Raw genomic sequence first — 19,544 nt, forward strand, 5'->3', positions numbered from 1 at the left:
GTATGTTTTGTAGTCAAAAGTGACAAGTAAGTGGGCCTTTGGGAAATGTGAAGTGTCATTGACAAACTCAGAGGACAGAAAGGTTTAGTGTGTGTGTGTGTGTGTGTGTGTGTGTGTGTGTGTGTGTGTGTGTGTGTGTGTGTGTGTGTGTGTGTGTGTGTGTGCGTTTGCGTGTGTGATTACTGTATGTGTGGGCAGAGAGAGATGGGGTCAGTAATGGATAATTTGAGCAGTCACTGTCGGATGCCACGCCTGCCTCTCTCCACCCACAAACCACCTGTTACCATGTTATAGCTGCAGTCTGTGAGAGTGTGTGAGTGTGTGTGTGTGTGTGTGTGTGTGTGTGTGTGTGTGTGCGTGCATGCGGGCGGGCGGGCGTGTGTGTGTGTGGATGGTAGTGAAGTCATGTCACCAGTCTGCTGTGTCTACACACTCCCCTGGCTGATTGACAGTCAGTATAATCTCCACATTCAATTACAGCTGCTACACACAGAATAAGAAGGGAAGAGGGTGATAATGTGGGAGTTAGAATAATCAATGGCTGGTGTAAAATAGAATTACCCTGCGAGTGAGAATGGGTACAGCTTAATGTTGTCTTCATGTCCAATTATGGTGCAATTTGCCTTGCTTGATTGGCTGATATTCAGTGAGCAGAAATCTGGACCAACTGCACTCACTTTTTCTCTCTATTGCTAATCAGGACTTAATGTTCCATTGCTAAAAGTATCACTGTTTCAAAAAGAAATCAGTTTTTGTTACCTGTGAATTCATGCATTTCTCAAATATTTGGCCATGGCAATCTCCCTCCAGCTAAGCAAAGTTTGGTCCCTGCTGTTCCTCTTCCTCTGTATACATTTGCATTTTACTGGCCCGTGATAGGACATGGTTATCTGACTAATGTTCTGAATCTCTAACATTAGATAGCTAGCAATCTGAATATGTAAAGAGAAGCTGTACATACTTTGAGAAACTCCACTGCAGGGGGGAGCGTGTAATCAGTGTAATCAACTTCCCCAGAGGGCGTCATGACGGTCTTGTATGGCCTCCATTATGGCTTCACACAGCTGGATGCTTGTGATTGAATTTTCTGGGTGATACGGCCACTGAAAAGAGTGGAGCAACGTTTTAAGAGAGGGCTGCTTTGACTGTACAGCACACAAACTATTTATCTCATCAGTCCTCTAACTTTTCTGCCTTTTCTTTTTTTATTCTTTTTCTCTGTGTTTCAGCAAGCTGCCCAGTTGGGCCAGAGCAGTGGTCCCTAAAATCTTCTATGTCACAGAGAAGGCTTGGAACTATTACCCGTACACTATCACAGGTAACGCTTCAACGCTTTCCTCTTCAATGTACACTTAAAAAGTAAACACATTCATGAAATAGCATGTGTTTACATTCACATATGTCCCGCCATTATTACCTACAGGACATTACATTATGTAACAAATATTAACATTGGTTTCAAAAACTTAAAGAGCTCTCCCTCTGTAAAAGCATGGCTTTCTGCGGATTTTTACTAGAACGTGTATACACACATAAAACTCCCATTCTCTTGCATTGCTGTGCTATTAGTATTAGATTAATATTTGACTAAAGGGGTTAGCTTGAGTTATATAGTTTATCGTAATTAAATACAACTTATATCAACCCTTCGTGTGCATTTGAATTGTCCTACTGTTCCTACCACGTCTACCGGCATAAAAACAGGAAGGAAGTGGTAAAAACCCGCCTCTTGCTTCATTTGATTGGCTGTCTGGGCCAAGTGTGACATTGACGAACGGAGCGACTTTGCGCCTTGCGCTGAAAAGTTGAGGATATTTGATCTTTTATGCACGTCTAAACACAGCGCCATACCAAAGGAAAACAGTAGTTTTGCTGCTGACGTGTTTCTAGTGACCCGTCTCGGTGTGATCGAGGCTAACACAAGTTTTAAACACCCTAACGATGTGCTTTTTGATTGTAGTCTGTCTGACAACGATGTTTTGACTATTTTCTCAATAATTTGCATCACTATTTTGCTGCTATTACATTTAAGAGGGACACTTGAAGTACAGCAGTAGCTAGTGTATGACATGAACCATGCACATGAAAGTAACAGTTTATTATTTGCATTTTAGTTTACTACTCGTGTTCAGATTTGAAGGTTCCACAAGAAACTTGACACAAAGATGGAGTCAGTATTTGAAAAAGAACTGTTTTTGAAGTCATCCTGAATGTGTTGTGTAGAGCGATTCCTGTAAATTGTTTAAAGTTTTATTTAAAGTGTCATCATTACTGTCAACCACCTTTGAAAGTGTAACAATCGTTTAGAAGAAGCAGAACTGCCTAAATGTTACAAAAAATACTGACAGGTAATAAACCATTAGATATTACATTGCCTCATGGTTATGTTGAACTTTCAATAACTGGCAGTTCTCTTCACGTGCTGGGACTCAAGTGCGATTGTTTTGGCTCAATCGTCCTTTTTTCCATTTTGAACTAAATTGTTTTGTTCTTATCTCTCAAACATTTTCATTCCTTTGTTCTCTTCTACCTTTCTGCCCCCTCACTCACCTCCTATTTCTGTCCATTACACTGATGGTCTCTAATGGGAATACGGTCAGAGTACACGGTGAGTACTTTCAATGTGTCTGCACCCACGCACATGCACACACAAGATCACACGTGCAAAGAAAACAATTTTGATCCAAATTGAAATCTTTGTGTTCGAGGTTGAAGGTGAGAGTGGCTACAATTTCTGAATGGATTGCAAATGTGTGTGAAAATCTAGTCTCCTTTGAATTGTGACAAACAAATGTCTTACTGCAAGATCTGTCGCATTGTGCACATCTGTATGCAGCAACACACTATTGTACTGTGATAGCATTTCTTGCAATACACTAGCCCCAATATCACCTGAGCAGGTTTCCTTCTTCTAATTATTTTCCTTTCTTGAAAATGTTTCTGACAGTTCAGTCTTTTGAACATTTGGCAGCTGGTTGAATGTCAGACATGATACTGATACAGCTGAGAAGGTCATAAAACTCTATGAGAATGAAGTCACATATATGTAGAGGCAGGGTTTATGACTTTATAACTGACTGCTATTTAAAAAATAATATTTTTTAAAGGTGTGTGTGTGTTTGTCTGTGTGTTTGTATTTGCGTGCATGACTAAGAGAGAGAGAGAGAGAGAGAGAGAGAGAGAGAGAGAGAGAGAGAGAGAGAGAGAGAGAGAGAGAGACCTGTTTATGTGTTTGTGACATTATTCTGACCTTTATTTTATCAGATTTTGCCCACAGCAAATGACGTCTAATCCAAACAGTAACAACATCTCGTTTCAGATTTGAGCTTTTTCCATGCAGTGACATTCAACTACAACCATCCCATCTTTGAAACACGTGTAATTTCATATGAGTCAAAAATTGTGATCTGGAAAACTCGATTAAATCCAAACAGATTGCTTTATTTATTTATTATTTTTTTCTCCTAACTTTGCATTTTTCTGCATATATAAAGGGTACCCAAGACACAATAATAATCAACATCACCTATTCATTAATCTTCCACTGAATCTCAATGTGTTCCCAGGCCAAGTGTTAATACCTCCAGTGGGTTGTGGGTCTACCCTGGGGTCACCTCTCTGTTGGATATGCCTGGAATAACAGGGAGGAGTCCAGGATGAATCCTGATCAGAATTCTAATAAACTCTATTCTTCTTCTTTTTTAATGCAAGGTTGCCCCATTTCCACTCAAAGCTCCTTCTTGATAGCTCCTCACCATGTCCGTAAGGGTAAACAAACAAACAACAAGACAAAATAATTAATTTCAGCCACTTGTATCTGAAATTAAATTGTTTAATTGACTAACTCCGAACCGTATATGAAGGTTGGCATGTGAAATCGACCTGTAAGACCTTCAGGCGCAGATCTTTCTTCACCTTTGGTCTAACACCTGTATCCCTGCTGCACCGAGCTGCATTTCAATATAAACCAATCAAGATCATTTTCCTTTAAAAGAAATGTAATCCCAAAGCTCTCAGCGGTATATCTGTTTAATTGACTGTTGCCGAGAAAAAGCACTAATGATTTGCTCTGGGAGATTAGAGGAACATTAGCCAGCCCACCTTATGTTTAAGGCAGCTAGAAAACATCAATGAAGCACGAATACAATCAACAGTAGGCTGATCTTTTCCCCTAACACTGTACAAATACATGGAGCATCCGGATGTTTGAGGAAGGTAATGGTGATTTGAAAGTGAAAGAGTAACTTTTTCTGACATAACCTTAAGAACTTGCTGAAAATGAGCATCACTTTCCTGGAAAGATATGCTGTAGGTGTACAAAGCTGCTCACAGTATTCTCAGAGCAGCAATCCTCATGGGGCAGCAGTAGCTCAGTCTGTAGGGAACCGGAGGGTCGCCAGTTCATGTCCCAGAACAAACCAAGTACATGTGGACCTTGAGCAAGGCACCGGACCCCCACACTGCTGGATACAGCTGCCCACTGCTCCTAATACTAGGATGGGTTAAATGCAGAATGTATATTTGCTGTGTACATGTGTGACAATAAAAAGAGGCTTCAAAGTCCTCCATTTCAATTTAGACAAGTGCCGTCAACAAAACTGAGGTCCACTAGTTAAACAAGTATTCATACTCTGCGTTGATGATGCTTGTGAAGTCACGCTGCCTAATGGCCATGGAAATGTGTTTTTATGATTTGCCTAAGGTGGGTGTTGATGAGGATAATGATTGATAGTGGCATTGGCAATAGATTTGTTCTTCAAAATAAGCAATCATGTCACAAAGTCATGTTATACTTTCTTCTGTCTTCCCGCTCCCAACATAGTTGACATTTGGGGCTTTCAGAAAAATATCTTCATAACTATTTGATTGATTATCATTCATTTTGTACAGGTGTTCATGTCGCCCTCAGGGTGAATTGTAATCATCTTGGTTATAATCTGACTTTTCAACTAGCACCATCATCAGATCAAATCTAATACTTTGATTTATGACCAAATGCACATTATTTGCACATATAGTACTGTATAATTAAAGTTATAAGTACTCCTAAGTATTGATAATGCTTTATAAAAATAGTCATAACACATTATAAAGCATTTTATAATGACTTATAAGGTCAAGTATCATAATACTTCATACTTGCTGGTCACTCACTGACGTTTCTTTTTTGAAAAGATCATAGTGTATTATAAATCCCATAGTTTTAATACATTGTAATCTTTTTATAATGCATATAGTGTATGCAGTATAATCATATGTTATGGCGATTGGCTTGCAAAGAGTCAGTAAGTGACCAGCAGTTTGGAAGTATTGTGATGCTTGACCTCATAAATCATTATAAAAAGGCTTTTATCAGTGCTTATAACTATAATTATACAGTGTTATAAACAGATTATAATTAATTAAAGTATGTTTATAATGCATTATGGACATGTGCTTCACAGAAAACAGAACTTTTGTAAGTAAGTGTGCAAAAAGCACATCTCGGGCTCTACACACACTGCATGAAGTGTGTGGTTGCATACGTTACTATACTAATACGATGAAGAAATTAATAACAAAGACACAACCTGATGTCAAATAAAAGCAAATTCAGTCTTCTATGATTGACAATATGTTTTCCAGAATGAGTGTGTATCCTGTGCCTTCAGTCTCTTTCACACACAAACACACAAATGCGCACACACTTTTCTTGTTGTCTCCGCCAATAAGAGTCACAAGGCCAGTAAGACTCGGCAGCACCGACTTACTGCACTGTGCACAACAATTACCATAAGAAGAATGCCCCCCCACTCTCTCTCTCTCTGTCTTACGGACACACACACACACACACACACACACACACACACACACACACACACACACGCACACACACACACACACACACACACACACACAAGCACACACCTAAGCTTTCACCATGGGCTCCCAGCATCCAGCCCTGTAGCTCATTCTTTCCTCATCCCTCCTGCTGTCTTTGTCCTGCTGTGGCACACACACACACACACACACACACACACACACACACACACACACACACACACACACACACACACACAGCAGCTTGTACATCAACAGCTTATGTAACCAGAATTCCACCATTCTTTTTCGGGTTTGATTCTGATCAAACTGCTGTGTTTCAGAGCTGATGAACGGCCGTCAATATGGAGCAGCAAATTCACAAAACGAGAGAATAATCATTATTGCTCATCTGGTTTGGGTGATATGACACAGACGTAGAGACACACATCTCATCCTGTGAATAAGTCAACAGAAATATGTGTGATGTGATCCAAACCTAAGCTATGTATTTATCATCTGACAACTTGATCACTGTTCATATAAATTCTTCACCGTTTTGTATTTTCTATCCACTCCAGTGCTCCTTCCTGCCCAAGTTTTCCATCCACATAGAGACCAAGTACGAGGACAACAAAGGGAGCAATGATAATGTGAGTAGAGCTCAGAGTGTCGTGTGGTTGGGAGCGGATTGTGTGGGTAGATCTGACAAAGAAAAATAGGGATCTTAAAATGGCTTTTCAACAGATTTGTTATTAAGTGTTTACCTGAATATTCTTTCTTGTACTTTTTGATAGTCCCCCGTTGCACAACTGTTTGTCTATTTTATTGCCCATATTTTCACTGACCTTCTTGCTTCAAAGTCTCCAAATCAGAACTGGTGAATTCTACTGCATCATTGTGCCACCCTTTAATTCTGAGTTTTGCTCATAATTTAGAGGATTTTACTATGCTCTCAATCCTGCAGAGGTTTTACACATCAAGTCTTTGGGTACCATAATTATTTTTGCACATATTTGTTTCCTTCATTGACACAAGTGACACAGTTCTCTTTTTCACTTACACGCAGCTTATATCTTACAATGTCTAAAATCATGACGTTATGGCAACTAGCTGCAGTTAGGGCAAAACATCAAAAGCAAAAACTTAAAGAAATCACTAACAATCCACCGCCTGCCCTGTTGCTATAACTACATCACAATCACACAATCACAAAACCATTTAATCAGTTCATCTCAATATAATTATCTTTATTAGCTTGAAACTATTGAAACATTATTGCCAAAGCACGTAGGTACAGCACAAAGGCATATATATAAATCTAATACTAATGGTAATAATAGCTAAATGTTGTTGAGTCTTTCATTACTGCTAGAAGTACTTAGCTTGATACCCACCTCTCCCTCAGTACCACTTAACACTTTGCTGGGAGTAGGTGCAAGTCTGAAGGTTACGCAATACTGCCTCGATCCGTGCTGTAGCTGAAAACAAAAGCCGCTGCTCCCCTTAGTGGTGGCTCGTGGGAGTTGCAAACCCAGTATGATGGATTCACAGACCATCAGGTCATAATTTCACATTTGAAGCTGATCGTAACAACCGGGGGTGTTTGAGAAGCGAGGGCAGAAGAGTTAAATAGAAGTGTTTGCTCCGTCCACTCTCAAGTTTACACTTCCCCTCCGCCGCCTTCACCACTTGTACGGTCTTTAATTTGTCTTCTTCCATTCTCCTCCCTCGTCACTTTCAATAACCTTTTCATCCCTCTCGCTGCCCTTTCTTTATTCTGCTACACCTGTATAGAAGTTTAACGTAAGTATAAAGTACAATCAACTCTCTGTGACGCAGGAGAGGTGAAATTGTTCTGAAAGGAGCCGATGAATGGCCGACACTGTTTTGCAGTTCCTGCGTGAGTCAGACGCAGGAAGAAATCACTGACCACACGGAGTGAGTCACATTAGTCCTCACAGTTTGTTAAGTGTATTGTCTGAGGGTAAAGGCAAGGACATTGTATCATCTGTGCTAACAGCATATTATGTTTTTCAAACCACTAACCCCTTTTGTACCTCTGATTTCCTTTGAAATATTTCATTATTTCTTTCCCCTTCTGTAAGTACTAGGTGTGTGAAGCTGCCCCATCACTGCCTTACCAAGTGACAGGGGAAATCACATTGCCCAATCCCACTACATTTGTCAACCCGTAAAGCCTCTAAAGTGCATTATAGCTGTATCTGTCCTCCTCCTCACACTTTGACTTCCTCCCTTGATCCTCAGATCTTTAGCAGTGAGCCCAGAGACGGGGAAACAGAGGTTTGTTCCGTGGACATCGTCTATGATGAGATCCCCGAGCGCCACTACAAGGATTCAGAGGTGAGGGGAGACAAGTCACAGACCTCAGGACACACGTGTTTATGTTTGTATGAGTGTAGAGTAGCACAGAGCAAATGAAAACATGCACTCATGGCAGAGATAGAGGAAGGAAGGATGAAAAGGAGAGGGAGCAGAGAAGTTAACACATGATAAATGAGGAGAAGGGATGGCACGTGAGCAGATACACACAAGAGAGTGTTATCTTTCTCCAGCAGCACCGGCTCATTTCTGACCACCGGCCATCTGCCTCCTCAGAGTGATGCATGGTTATGTGAGGGGGAGGTGATGGACATTAGCTGTGGTGATTTGACATTTGTGTGTGTGTGTGTGTGTGTGTGTGTGTGTGTGTGTGTGTGTGTGTGTGTGTGTGTGTGTGTGTGTGTGTGTGTGTGTGTGTGTGTGTGTGTGTGTGTGGTCCGCCTATAAACGTGCAATGGTCATAAAAAGCTGAGCTATTAATAGTCAAGAGGGGTCATGGTGTTTTATTATTGACACCTCTACTTACACGCGCATACACACCTCCCACTGAGCTTTATGCTCTTCTTCTCTCAGAGCTAGAAATATCGCAGAGACACTGTCCAGAGCTAAAAGTGGATGTCACATGGTTGATGTAAATATCGTTTGATTTTAAAGACTGATGGGTTTCAGATAAATGAGAATCACACCCCACAATGCATCACAGAGACCAATTTCATTCATGGATGAAGTCAGACACCTCGAACTCATCAACGCACTAATAGCATGCGTGCTGTTGTTTTTTGCTTTACGTGTTGGACACATACATCACAACAGAGCTTTCTTGTTCAAATAAAACACAATGGTCACAGACATACTTCAAACTATGTACAGGCAAAATCTATATAAATAAGAAGAGGAAGAAAAAGAAACTTTATAAAGCAGCTGCTTAGCTTAGCTTAGCACAAACACTGGTAACAGGTGGAAACAGCTAGCCTGACTAGGTGACAAACCAGAACCTCTAACATGTTATATCTTGTTTGTTTAATCCTTACAAAAAGTGAAATGTAAAAACATGTTCTGGTTTTAACAGTGGTCGGGTGCCAGACTATTTCTTGGCCCTCATTTTCTGAAGCTTTGTCGTCTCTGTAAGGTTGCCAAGCAACCAGCAGAGACACCAGGAAGTTACTGCGCTGGGCTTATTATCCCCCGGAAAAAAAACAAAACACAACCTGCTGGTTGTTTCCCCTGATTCTAGACTTTATGCTGTGCTAAACGAACCAGCTGCTGCTAAGCTGATGTAGCTTCATAATTGGATTCATGATTCAAGTTGTTTACATTCATACTCACAACAATCACAGCAAAGCAGGCGTTGGCAATTAAATACCTATTATTAAAGATTTAACACCAGCATATTCATTCCAAAGAAAATGATTCAACACATCTGGAAGCTGTGAAGTTAAAATATAAGTTGACATGGTATTTTATAAAAACATTTTAAAAGGAACCAGCTCTCAATAACATTTCTCATATTGTCCCTCGTTGTCGGCCACTTTATGACACGTTTTATGCGCAGACAATTGCAACAGGCCTCTTCCACCTGCACTGCAAGTGTTTTCCCAGCAGGGATGGAGAGAGTTGTGTATCACCCCCGTACACGTTCTGTCACAGTCAGACACATGACATGAGCAATACAGCATAATTACTCCATAGGGAGCCGTGATTAATGCATGTGAAGCTTGTGATTAGGGAGTCCCTCCGTGCAGCCTGGCTGAACTCTGCATGAGGCTCGTAATGAATGCAGGTGATCCTGTCCTTAAGACAGGGAAGAGGAAATGTGTGTGTGTGCGTGTGTGCGTGTGCGTGTGAGTGTGTGTGTGTGTGTGCGTTTGAGAGAGAGAGACGGAATGAGGGGAAAACATTTTAATAAGGTCGAACGGCTTGTATGGGTTGAACAGTACTTTTGTTCTTCCCTTTTTGCAGATCTTAACAGAAATAATAACAGAAGATATTTGTTTCCCTGAGGAAGAATTATTAACTGGTGTCTCATGACCTTGCAGGACCTGCGGTATTTTAAGTCAAAGAAGACTAACCGAGGCCTCCTGAAGGAAGGATGGATCAACAACCAAGAGCCCATTATGTGCTCCTACAAACTGGTCACGGTGAAGTTTGAGGTCTGGGGCCTGCAAACACGTGTGGAGCAGTTTGTGCACAAGGTCGGGATAACATTTTTTATTTCCTCTCAGAAATACCCTTACTTTTTCCTTTTACTCCCACATCGATGTTAGTGCCTTAGGCGTTTCCTTTGCTTCTCTCAAAACATGTGGCACACGACCAGTGGACCATGAACCAAATAAGATGTTCCATTGCTTCTACAATATCTGCCGTATTCACATCCTACAGATTACCTTGTGCCACCGCCCTTTACCTTGGCTGCACAGTTTAAACTTCATATCTCCTATTTCCCAAATCCATTTGGCCTATAGCCCTTTACAGCATAAGTCCTTGTGTTCTCACACACATGTGCACACACACAGACAGGGCCATTACTCACATGGTAACACCGGGAGGGACTTATATTAATCACATCCCTCCAGGGTTGAACGGAAACATTTAGAATTGAAAGATGTTTTAAAACCTTAACGGCCTTCAGAGTTGACTCATTCTGATTCACATCCTCTCTCCTTCATCTCCCGCCCTGCTTCTTTCCCTCTTTCCCTTTCTTCCTCTGTGTTCTCGCTCCTCTTTTACACTTCCTCTTCTTCTCTTTTTTTTATAATTCTGCTCAGGTGATTCGAGATGTCCTGCTTTTAGGACACAGGCAGGCGTTTGCCTGGGTGGATGAGTGGATTGGTAAGTTTGTTAGAGATGGCAGTGCTCTTGAAACATGGGTTCGTTTTGTGTGACTCGTTTCAAGATTGCTGTCTGATAATGTGACCACTGCAGACAAATAGATGTATAGGCAGGGTGTCAGTGGAGCGTAAATCAGTATACCAACAAGTGGAATAAAGTGTACTTGCCGTTTTAGCCCAATCTCTATGACTGAAATTCAAAGTATATCTCATAGACAGTATTATAAAATGGATACAGCGAATGAGAACATGTCTTTTAAGGATCTATTATGTCCATCTTTAGATTGTAAGGCATCTTTGAGTATGCTTAAAATCACTATCGTTCAAATGTTTATACAATACAGAATAGGTTTTAGCTACCACACTGTTGTATACTGTACAAAGTGCACACTATTCACTTGTGTATGGCTTTAAACAATAATAATGATGGCAATCTCTGAATGAATAGAGGACTCTACAACGTTGTGTGCTGTTCTATAGCATTTAATCCTACAAAGACAAATACAACAAAGATAAAGAACCAAAATACCAAAACACATTTATGTTCAAATCCAGGGTTTTCTTCACCTGTTGCTTCAAGCTAACATTTTTATAATTACATTTGGGCTGTTGGACACAATTCATAGCTGAATCTGTACATGTTGTTTTTGGTAGTGTTGCTTTCTTTTGTATTTCATAACAGTGAAGCATCTTCACAATAAATGAGGCTGAATAAATGGCTTTTATTTTATTATTATTTTTAAAGTTTTCAACTGCGTGCCTTCTTTTCATCTCCACTATCTGATGATTTATTTCACGCCTCCTCTGAGCCATTATTATTTAATTTGCTTTTTAACCAGTGTGCTACAGGCAACCTCTCGTAAAAGTTTGGATTATTATCTCCGTGTTCATTTGATGGGTGTTGGTTTTGAAGCGCACAGTAGGAACCTTCTCTGATCTTTATACTCACAACAGTTTGATGCTATGAAGCTTCTAGGTTTATGTAGGTTTTAACAGAGATGTGAGAAGGATCACTGTAAACGCTGACTGAGTGTGTAGCAGATACTGTAAAGCTAATCGTCACTGCAATGGTGCTTTCAAGTGGTTTAGCACAAATATTTCAAAAGACTATACTGGTCTTCTTAAATGTTTCTTTGATTAGAAAACTTAACTTAACTTAAAGCAAGCAAGTCAATGTTTGGTTGCTTTGGTCAAGTTTGCATTTGTTCTACAACAACTTGCTGCAGATGCATTTATCAAATACTTATTGCTTTCTATTCCCACATTATTTATTCATTAGCATTACTTTTAGCAAACTATTTTAACCACTCTGCTTGTTTGCTAACTATTTCTCAAGCACGTTGCGGTGCATTGTTGGCTCAGCACAACACAAATATCATGAATACAAGTACTGCTGGTTGGGAATCACTGTTCTACAGTAGGACATCCACACTAAGCTAAGTTGTGTCATATCATCATATGGTCATATTTCTATCTCAAACAATATCCTCTTTCCCAGCTTTTCTTATTACTTGGCATGGAATTGATACAACAATTATTGAACTGTTTAAGTGTACTTCACTATAGCCAACGTCCATTTAATTTCCTGAGCAATTGACTATTTCTATGTAAATCACAAGACATTGGATAATGTTTCACTGACTTCTGATTAATGGTTCCTACTATCAAATTATACATTACATTTGGCAAGGATAAGATATGTCTCAAAGGGAAAACTCCCTCCATATAATACAATTTGGAAAACCCCTCATATCACACCTTGCACATAGAAGTTTCTGAGCCTAATCTTAGACACAGTTTAATTGTATTAAGTGGGTTGATGAGTGAGAGAAGGGTGGGGGACGGGGAAACAGGAGAGGTTTAGGAAGATAAGGAAGATAAAAGTAGAAATCAATGTTCCCAGACTGCCTTATCTTAGTTATTCATGTGTTCATATAAATGGAAATCAGCATTGACGCAACAATATTCTGTCTGTAAAAATCTTCTTCTGCTAAAATATAATTGTAAAATTATGAAGCATATTATTCTTTATTATCATGAACTCTTTCTAAGCATGTAATGCCTCCGTCCCAACAGACATGACCATGGAGGAAGTCAGAGAGTACGAGCGCGCCACACAAGAAGCCACCAACCTGAAGATTGGCACTTTCCCTCCTGCCATCTCCATCTCAGAGACCCCCCTGCCATCCTGCACCCGCAGCGGCCCTAACAGCGCCCCGACCACTCCCCTCTCCACAGAAGCCCCAGAGTTCCTGTCGGTGCCAAAGGAGCGTCCCAGGAAGAAGTCGGCTCCTGAGACCTTGACCCTGCCGGATCCGGGCCGCAGGGATTCACTCTTCAAGCTGCCGAACTTCTTCTCCTGGAACTCCAGTCCGCAGCCAGAATGAGAGCCAGGCTGCGCCACTGGTGAGCGCCCTCGACCCGTGGATCAGTGGAGGATGCCTACCCAGCACATCCCACAATGCCCCCTCAGCCAGCTGAAGTGAAGGAGAGTTTTCACTGTCCTGGTGATCCCAGCCCCCTCAGCAGACCCGCCGGTGTTACAGCAAAAGCCAACCGCTTTCAGACTGCCTTTACAGGTACAGACAGGCAGCCTGATCTCCATAGCAAAAAGTCCTGCGAGGTGTAAAGGTATAGTACGTCCCACTGAGAGCAACAAAAGCAGCTGGAGGCTCCTCATTCTTCTCTCCTCCTCAGAAAAGCCAGCACCATGCATCAGACAGTATTAGTCAGATTGAGTGTAGCGTACATTCCTGAAAATGTTTTATCCCACAGATTCTCGCCTGTGTTGACAAGATATGTTAATATTCCGTCACCGCACATCAACTTTACATGTACATAATTTGTTTATTTGTTCTTCTTTCAGCATCTGAGTCTCTGGCTTTGTTAACTGGAGGTTGTGGTTTGACGTATCTGTTTATGTGGTTGGGACTTTTTCGACAGATTCTTGTTGGCCACTGTATCAGTTGAGTATTATGGTTTTCACAGTCAGGTGTAAGGTGATTGTGTATTCTTGTATATACTGTATGAACATTATTTAACCGGTAAAATGTCAGTACTTAAAAAATAGTAATATATATCCAGTGATGATGCTGCTATGAAATTGCTCGTGTGTTTTAGGAACGTGACTCTCTATCATCTTTAGGTGTTTATTAAAGTGAGGTCTGTAAATGAATTATGTAACCGCATGATTTAAACTGCAGAGGCTGCTTTTAAATATTAAATGTTCTCTTTTATCTCCGTCATCTCGGTCTCACACTTGATGCTGTGTTTTAACAGACTGGTCTGTGGTTTGCATGTTGCTTTGCTGATTTATTCTTTTCAACTGTATTCTTTTTTTTTTTTGTCATACTGTTGATGAGTTTTGTATTCAGTAAATTTAATTAAAATCCAATTCTGTTATATCCATAATTGTGTGAGGAGTCTTTTTTAATACCATTTATTTGAATGGAATTAAACATAACCACTCAACACAAATAAACTCATTAACCAGATCTAATAGACAAGCTGTTCTATTTTACCCCATTTACCGATCGTGAATAGGGCTGGGCTTTATATTGATATTATATGGTTATCGTATAGAATTTTGGATATCGTAATAAGGCATGAGCGTTTTATCCTGGTTTCAAAGGCTGCATTACAGTAAAGTGAAGTCAGACCAGACTGTTTTAGCTGTTCTATTATTTACATTTTCCCACTTACTCATTACTGATGATTATTTATCAAAACTCTCATTGTGCATCTCATATTTTGTGAAAGCCCCAATAGTCAACCCTACAATGTTGTTGCAATATCAATATCGAGATATACCCAGCCCTAAATAAATGCTATAATCAAAATACATTACAGTAACTCTAACATTAAAGCCACATTTATCTGACTTAAATTCTTTATTTGCTTTCATTAATAGAATGACAATTGTTAAAAAAGAGAAGAAAAAACTTTAGAAATACATTTCATCTCTAGTTCAAGGTAAACATGTGCAAGTTAAGTCATAATGTACTTTTGCAAATGTAATGCTACCGCCATATAAAAAAGGGTTAGGGTTACTCACGTCGGTTCTGACTCAAGTCGAAGTTGTGTCACTTAGTCAGTAATGTAATGTATGCCAAAGCACTTGCAAAGGTAACACTTTTAAAACACATTAATCCTTTGGCTGATGTCCGGGATTCACAAACAATCATTCTTGTCAACAAACCACAAAGACCACACATTTTTTCATAATAACTTTTATATAAAAGAAAATATAGACCTGAAAGTGTTGGACAGACAACAACTTTAAAGAGTTTAACTCAGCATGACAAACTAACTCTAAACTCTTGATTAGCAGCCAAACGGTCCACAGGAAGCCGTTCTGCCCACCACAGGACATAATCGAATAAATATTACAGAGTTCATGTTTTTGTCTCAACACATACGACCACACTATCAAATCAAATGTCACTGAATAGTCCGCTCCAGTTTAATGACTCACATTTTCTAGAAATGTGAGTCAACAATGGCAAAATTATGAAAATCAGCTTAAAATGTGCAAAGTTCAGTTTGTTTTAATGTTTTAATAACATTTATCTTTTAAAAATAAAGAATCCAAACCCCGTATAAACCACCAACATATTAAACTGCATTTACAAAAAAAATGTTAATGCTTGTAAAACACAAGATGTAACGACAGCACAAAAAAAGAGGTCATGTTTTCCCATCCTTCTACGTAAACGCAATATAAACCCCCACCGAACATCGACACAGTTAATAAATGTGTTAAGTGCAAGTGAAGAGGGCGGCTTGAGTGTTTGTGATGTGCGTGATTGTGCCATTTTTCTCTTCACTATCTTCCCTCAAGGTCTTTGGTGAAGCCATTTGTTCGTCGTCTCTCCTTGAGGTTACGCATGGCATTGAGGAAAACTTCATACCAAAAGAAGATGAAGCCTGTTGACAGCGCAGCCTTCACAAGGCTGGGTGAGAGGCCTTTGAAGAAGCCTCGGACGCCCTCCTCTTTGGCTATTTGAGCCATGCAGTCCACCAGGCCTCTATACCGCCGCACCTGCACATGACAAACAGGAGACAATACTTACACATTAGACCCAAAATAATTTAAGCTTTTCAGAAAGGTTTCATTTTAGTTTTTATATATTAAGATTTAGTTTCACAGTAGTTCAACTTTGTGTTTTGTTAAGGCTAGGTATAACGTCTCAGAGGTATGTAGCTAAATATATTAGGGCTGTCGAATTAGCGCGTTAATTTATTTTAATTAATCACAGAAGAAATAACAAGACAAAAACATTAACGCAGATTAATCGCGCTCTTGTTATTTAATTCTACAAGACTAGCTTGCATGTAAAAAACAATGGGGATTAATTGTGAAGCAATTGCGACACAGCGCCATCTCCTGTAACGTCTGTTTAGTTTCTGTGGTTCGATGTCACAGGAGATGACGGAAATTCATGCGGTCTCCTTCTGAAGTTCTGTAGAGATATATTATAGCAAAAAAAAAAAAAAAAGAATTCAAATGAACTCATGTTCATTTTTGCTTTTCTTTAGTTTACTACAATATTTTTCACTGCTCATTTTCACTTTACGACAATAACCCTACATCAAAATATGTTGTAGAATCTTACCTGACCAAAGTGAGCTCTGGCGGCCTCAAAGCCGCCCACCTGCAGTCTCTTCTTGAAGAGGTCAAAGGGGTATGTGATTGTTTTGCTGATCATTCCAGCTCCACTGCCACAGAGCAGGCTTCCCAGGAGCCCTTGGAGGGAGACATACAAAGTAAAACAAGCTGTTCAAGCTGTGAACACTTCATGCGTGTGCTTAATGTGGTGCAATAAATGCCGTGATCTCCACTGACCTCCGGCGTTTCCAGATTTGGGTGGCGGAGTCAACAGTTTCTTAAAGACATTGTAGAAGAAGAACTGCAGCCCTGCGTAAGGAAACACCGCCAGTAGAGTTGGAGACAGGCCGCGGTAAAATGTCAGCACTCCCTCCGAGCGCCACATTGTAGACACAGCATGACGCAGGTTCCTGTACACCTGAGAAGACAGATGAATTATAATACAGGGTTTCTGCAGGGTTCACAGGTTAAATACCAAAGTGAGCAAACTTTATCCTTATTGTCAGTAGCCCCCAGAAGTAAATAACAATAGTTCCTTATGATATTATTTATTTCTTTAACGGGATCTAGATAAGAAGCAGAACATTAATAGATTAACCAATTGAACATAAATGAATATTGTGATAACGACTTAAGTACCATTAAAATAAATAATGAGATATTAAAGTCTGCTTAGTTCTGCTGCTTTTCAGTATACTGTTAAAACACAACAAAATGCTTGTGGAATAAAACAAAAGGAAAGGAAACTATAGGCAACAATAAACAATAAATACATTTAAATAGTTACATATTAACCCACTATCAAAAACTTTCTGACAGCTTCATGTACATCAGCAGTGGGACGTCCTACCCTAGTTTCTCCCTGAGCTGCAAAGCGTGTCCGCAGTATGTCCAGAGGCTGGCAGACCACTGTGGCAGAGCAGGCCGACACACCGCCACACATGAAGTGAACTCCTGCTGTCTGGCTGTCATACAGCGTCGACTTGTGGACCACCTCCGTCAGAAACTCAAAACTGGCAAACTGCAAAAAAAAAGCACATGCACACAATTAAGTAAATGTCGTAAATACAGGAAATTGTTTGGAAAAGTTCCCAGACTCTACCTGGACAGCCCCGAAGCAGATGGAGAGGAGCTGTGCGGGGACGTGGCCCTTCCAGAAAGCAGAGAGTCCCTCCTCTGAATAAATGCACCGGGCTGCCTGAAATAATCCTTGGTACTTCCCCTCGGGCCTCTTTGAAGACACACGCTCAATCTGCAGCTGCGGGGGAAATAAATACTGATAAACATACAGGATGCAAACAGCAAATATTACATTTCTACGACTGCTGAAATGTGACTGTGTTACCCTCTGAGCGTCACACGTCAAGCCAAAAACCAACGAGTGATGATACATGTGCAGTAAATTTAACTTTTTACTTTGTGTACTTTTTGAAAAATCATTTTGGTGCAATGTATTTTTGCTTTGATTCAAAATCAGCATGAATCCTCACTGAGCTTTCTTCCATCAGTACCTGGTTGTACATGGTAACATACTCAGACACATCATTACCTGAAATCGGATTTTAAGCACGTCCAAGGGGCTGATGAGGGCCCGGGTGACCATCCCCGCAGCTGACCCAGACAGAGCTGCCTCCTCTGGGGAGAGGGCTGCACCCTGAGCCCCGGGGTCATAACCCACCATGTCTCCACTGATGTCAGATTCCTGTTAACACTGCGGATAGAAAATTATGAAACATATGCGTTTTAATATCTTGTCAACAAAAATAATGGACATATTAAACATAATCATGGCACAGACCCATGTTATATATTGCTTATCCACAAGCCAAATATATTTAGTTTCACAGCTGAGAGCTGCTATTCTCCTTCTAGCTACGAGGTTGGCAGATTCAAAAATATTCAGCAGGAAAACCACAGCGTGAAAGTACTCCATTACAAGTGAAAGTGCTGCATTTTTACATTTTACTTAATTAAAGGTCTATTACTGATATATTATATATTTATATATAACTTATATATTTTGCTGTAGACATGAAGGTGTGGAAAGGATGATCTGCATTATTTTAAGCTTTTGTTTGCTTGATTATTGCACTTTTTGTTAGAAGCAGTATCCTGGATCTGGCTTGTATTTATTTGTGGTGTCAAGCCCAAAAGCTATACGCAAAACCCAATAGTATACTTCATTCATGCACATGTTTGCTTACGAGTCTGTGGCACATCTTCCTCGATGCACTTTTTAAAATACTGTTGTCAACCTTAAAGCATTGCTTAACAAAATTAGATCTAGAGAAAATCCAATTGTCATGACTATAACATAATATAAATATGAATCCAAACAACACGCATGAAACGCAAGGAGGACCAGGTAAAGTGACAGCATGCAGAGGACATGCAGTGGGACCTTGTGGCTAGCTAAGCGAAGCTAACAACAACAGAGCAGCTGTTAGCTTTGCACCGATGCACAAAGTGAGACAAGCAGACAGACACTTACCTTATAGTAAAAGTCCTTCATAAATGCAACTACAGCTACAGCGCTGAACCCGACACTTACTGTCCAACAGCGATGTAGAGGTTTCTACTTCACGCCACAAACTACTAGCATTACTTCCGGATCACATAAAAGGGACTCCACCTTTCAAAGCAGAAATATCGCTACAAGATGAATCAGTGCCTCACTTTAACAAGACAGGCCTGTCATAACATAAACCACCACGAGCATCATCGTTTTTTATTCCTCGTACCTAGTTAAACAATAATATCAAAATTACGTTGCTCATTTTGTCAACAGGTGCCATAAGATGTATGTCATCTATTTTGGTTGTGTTCACACCAAACATTTTGCAGACAGACTGGTACTAAGTACTTTTTGTTTTATATTTTCTTTTTTGTTGTTGTTTGTTATTGCTGTTTCATGTACGAATACAAGGTATTAAAAAATATCACTTTTCAATAGGATCAAAATGATA

At 40.1% G+C, this 19,544-nt stretch overlaps 2 protein-coding genes across 2 annotated transcripts in view; one reads left to right on the forward strand and one right to left on the reverse strand.

Annotated features, from left to right (window-relative positions):
* Nucleotides 1-14,346, forward strand: part of pitpnc1a (phosphatidylinositol transfer protein cytoplasmic 1a) — a 44,191-nt gene extending 29,845 nt beyond the window's left edge. The window contains exons 3-9 of the mRNA XM_029437712.1: nucleotides 1,230-1,318; nucleotides 2,601-2,608; nucleotides 6,381-6,452; nucleotides 8,068-8,163; nucleotides 10,179-10,334; nucleotides 10,908-10,971; nucleotides 13,047-14,346. Of these exons, the coding sequence (XP_029293572.1) occupies nucleotides 1,230-1,318; nucleotides 2,601-2,608; nucleotides 6,381-6,452; nucleotides 8,068-8,163; nucleotides 10,179-10,334; nucleotides 10,908-10,971; nucleotides 13,047-13,357 (796 nt within the window). The 3' untranslated portion in view covers nucleotides 13,358-14,346. The remainder of the gene's footprint in view (nucleotides 1-1,229; nucleotides 1,319-2,600; nucleotides 2,609-6,380; nucleotides 6,453-8,067; nucleotides 8,164-10,178; nucleotides 10,335-10,907; nucleotides 10,972-13,046) is intronic.
* An 837-nt stretch (nucleotides 14,347-15,183) lies between these two features.
* slc25a19 (solute carrier family 25 member 19) lies at nucleotides 15,184-19,229 on the reverse strand. Its single transcript, XM_029437959.1, has 7 exons — nucleotides 19,070-19,229; nucleotides 18,128-18,289; nucleotides 17,681-17,836; nucleotides 17,429-17,599; nucleotides 16,816-16,996; nucleotides 16,586-16,716; nucleotides 15,184-16,011 (listed from the first exon to the last, which is right to left on the reverse strand). The coding sequence occupies exons 2-7, from the start codon at nucleotides 18,257-18,259 to the stop codon at nucleotides 15,796-15,798; spliced, it is 987 nt and encodes a 328-aa protein (XP_029293819.1). The 5' UTR covers nucleotides 18,260-18,289; nucleotides 19,070-19,229; the 3' UTR covers nucleotides 15,184-15,795.
* Between the last annotated feature and the right edge of the window lie 315 nt (nucleotides 19,230-19,544).

Source organism: Cottoperca gobio, chromosome 8 (assembly GCF_900634415.1).
Source record: "Cottoperca gobio chromosome 8, fCotGob3.1, whole genome shotgun sequence".
NCBI lineage: Eukaryota > Metazoa > Chordata > Actinopteri > Perciformes > Bovichtidae > Cottoperca > Cottoperca gobio.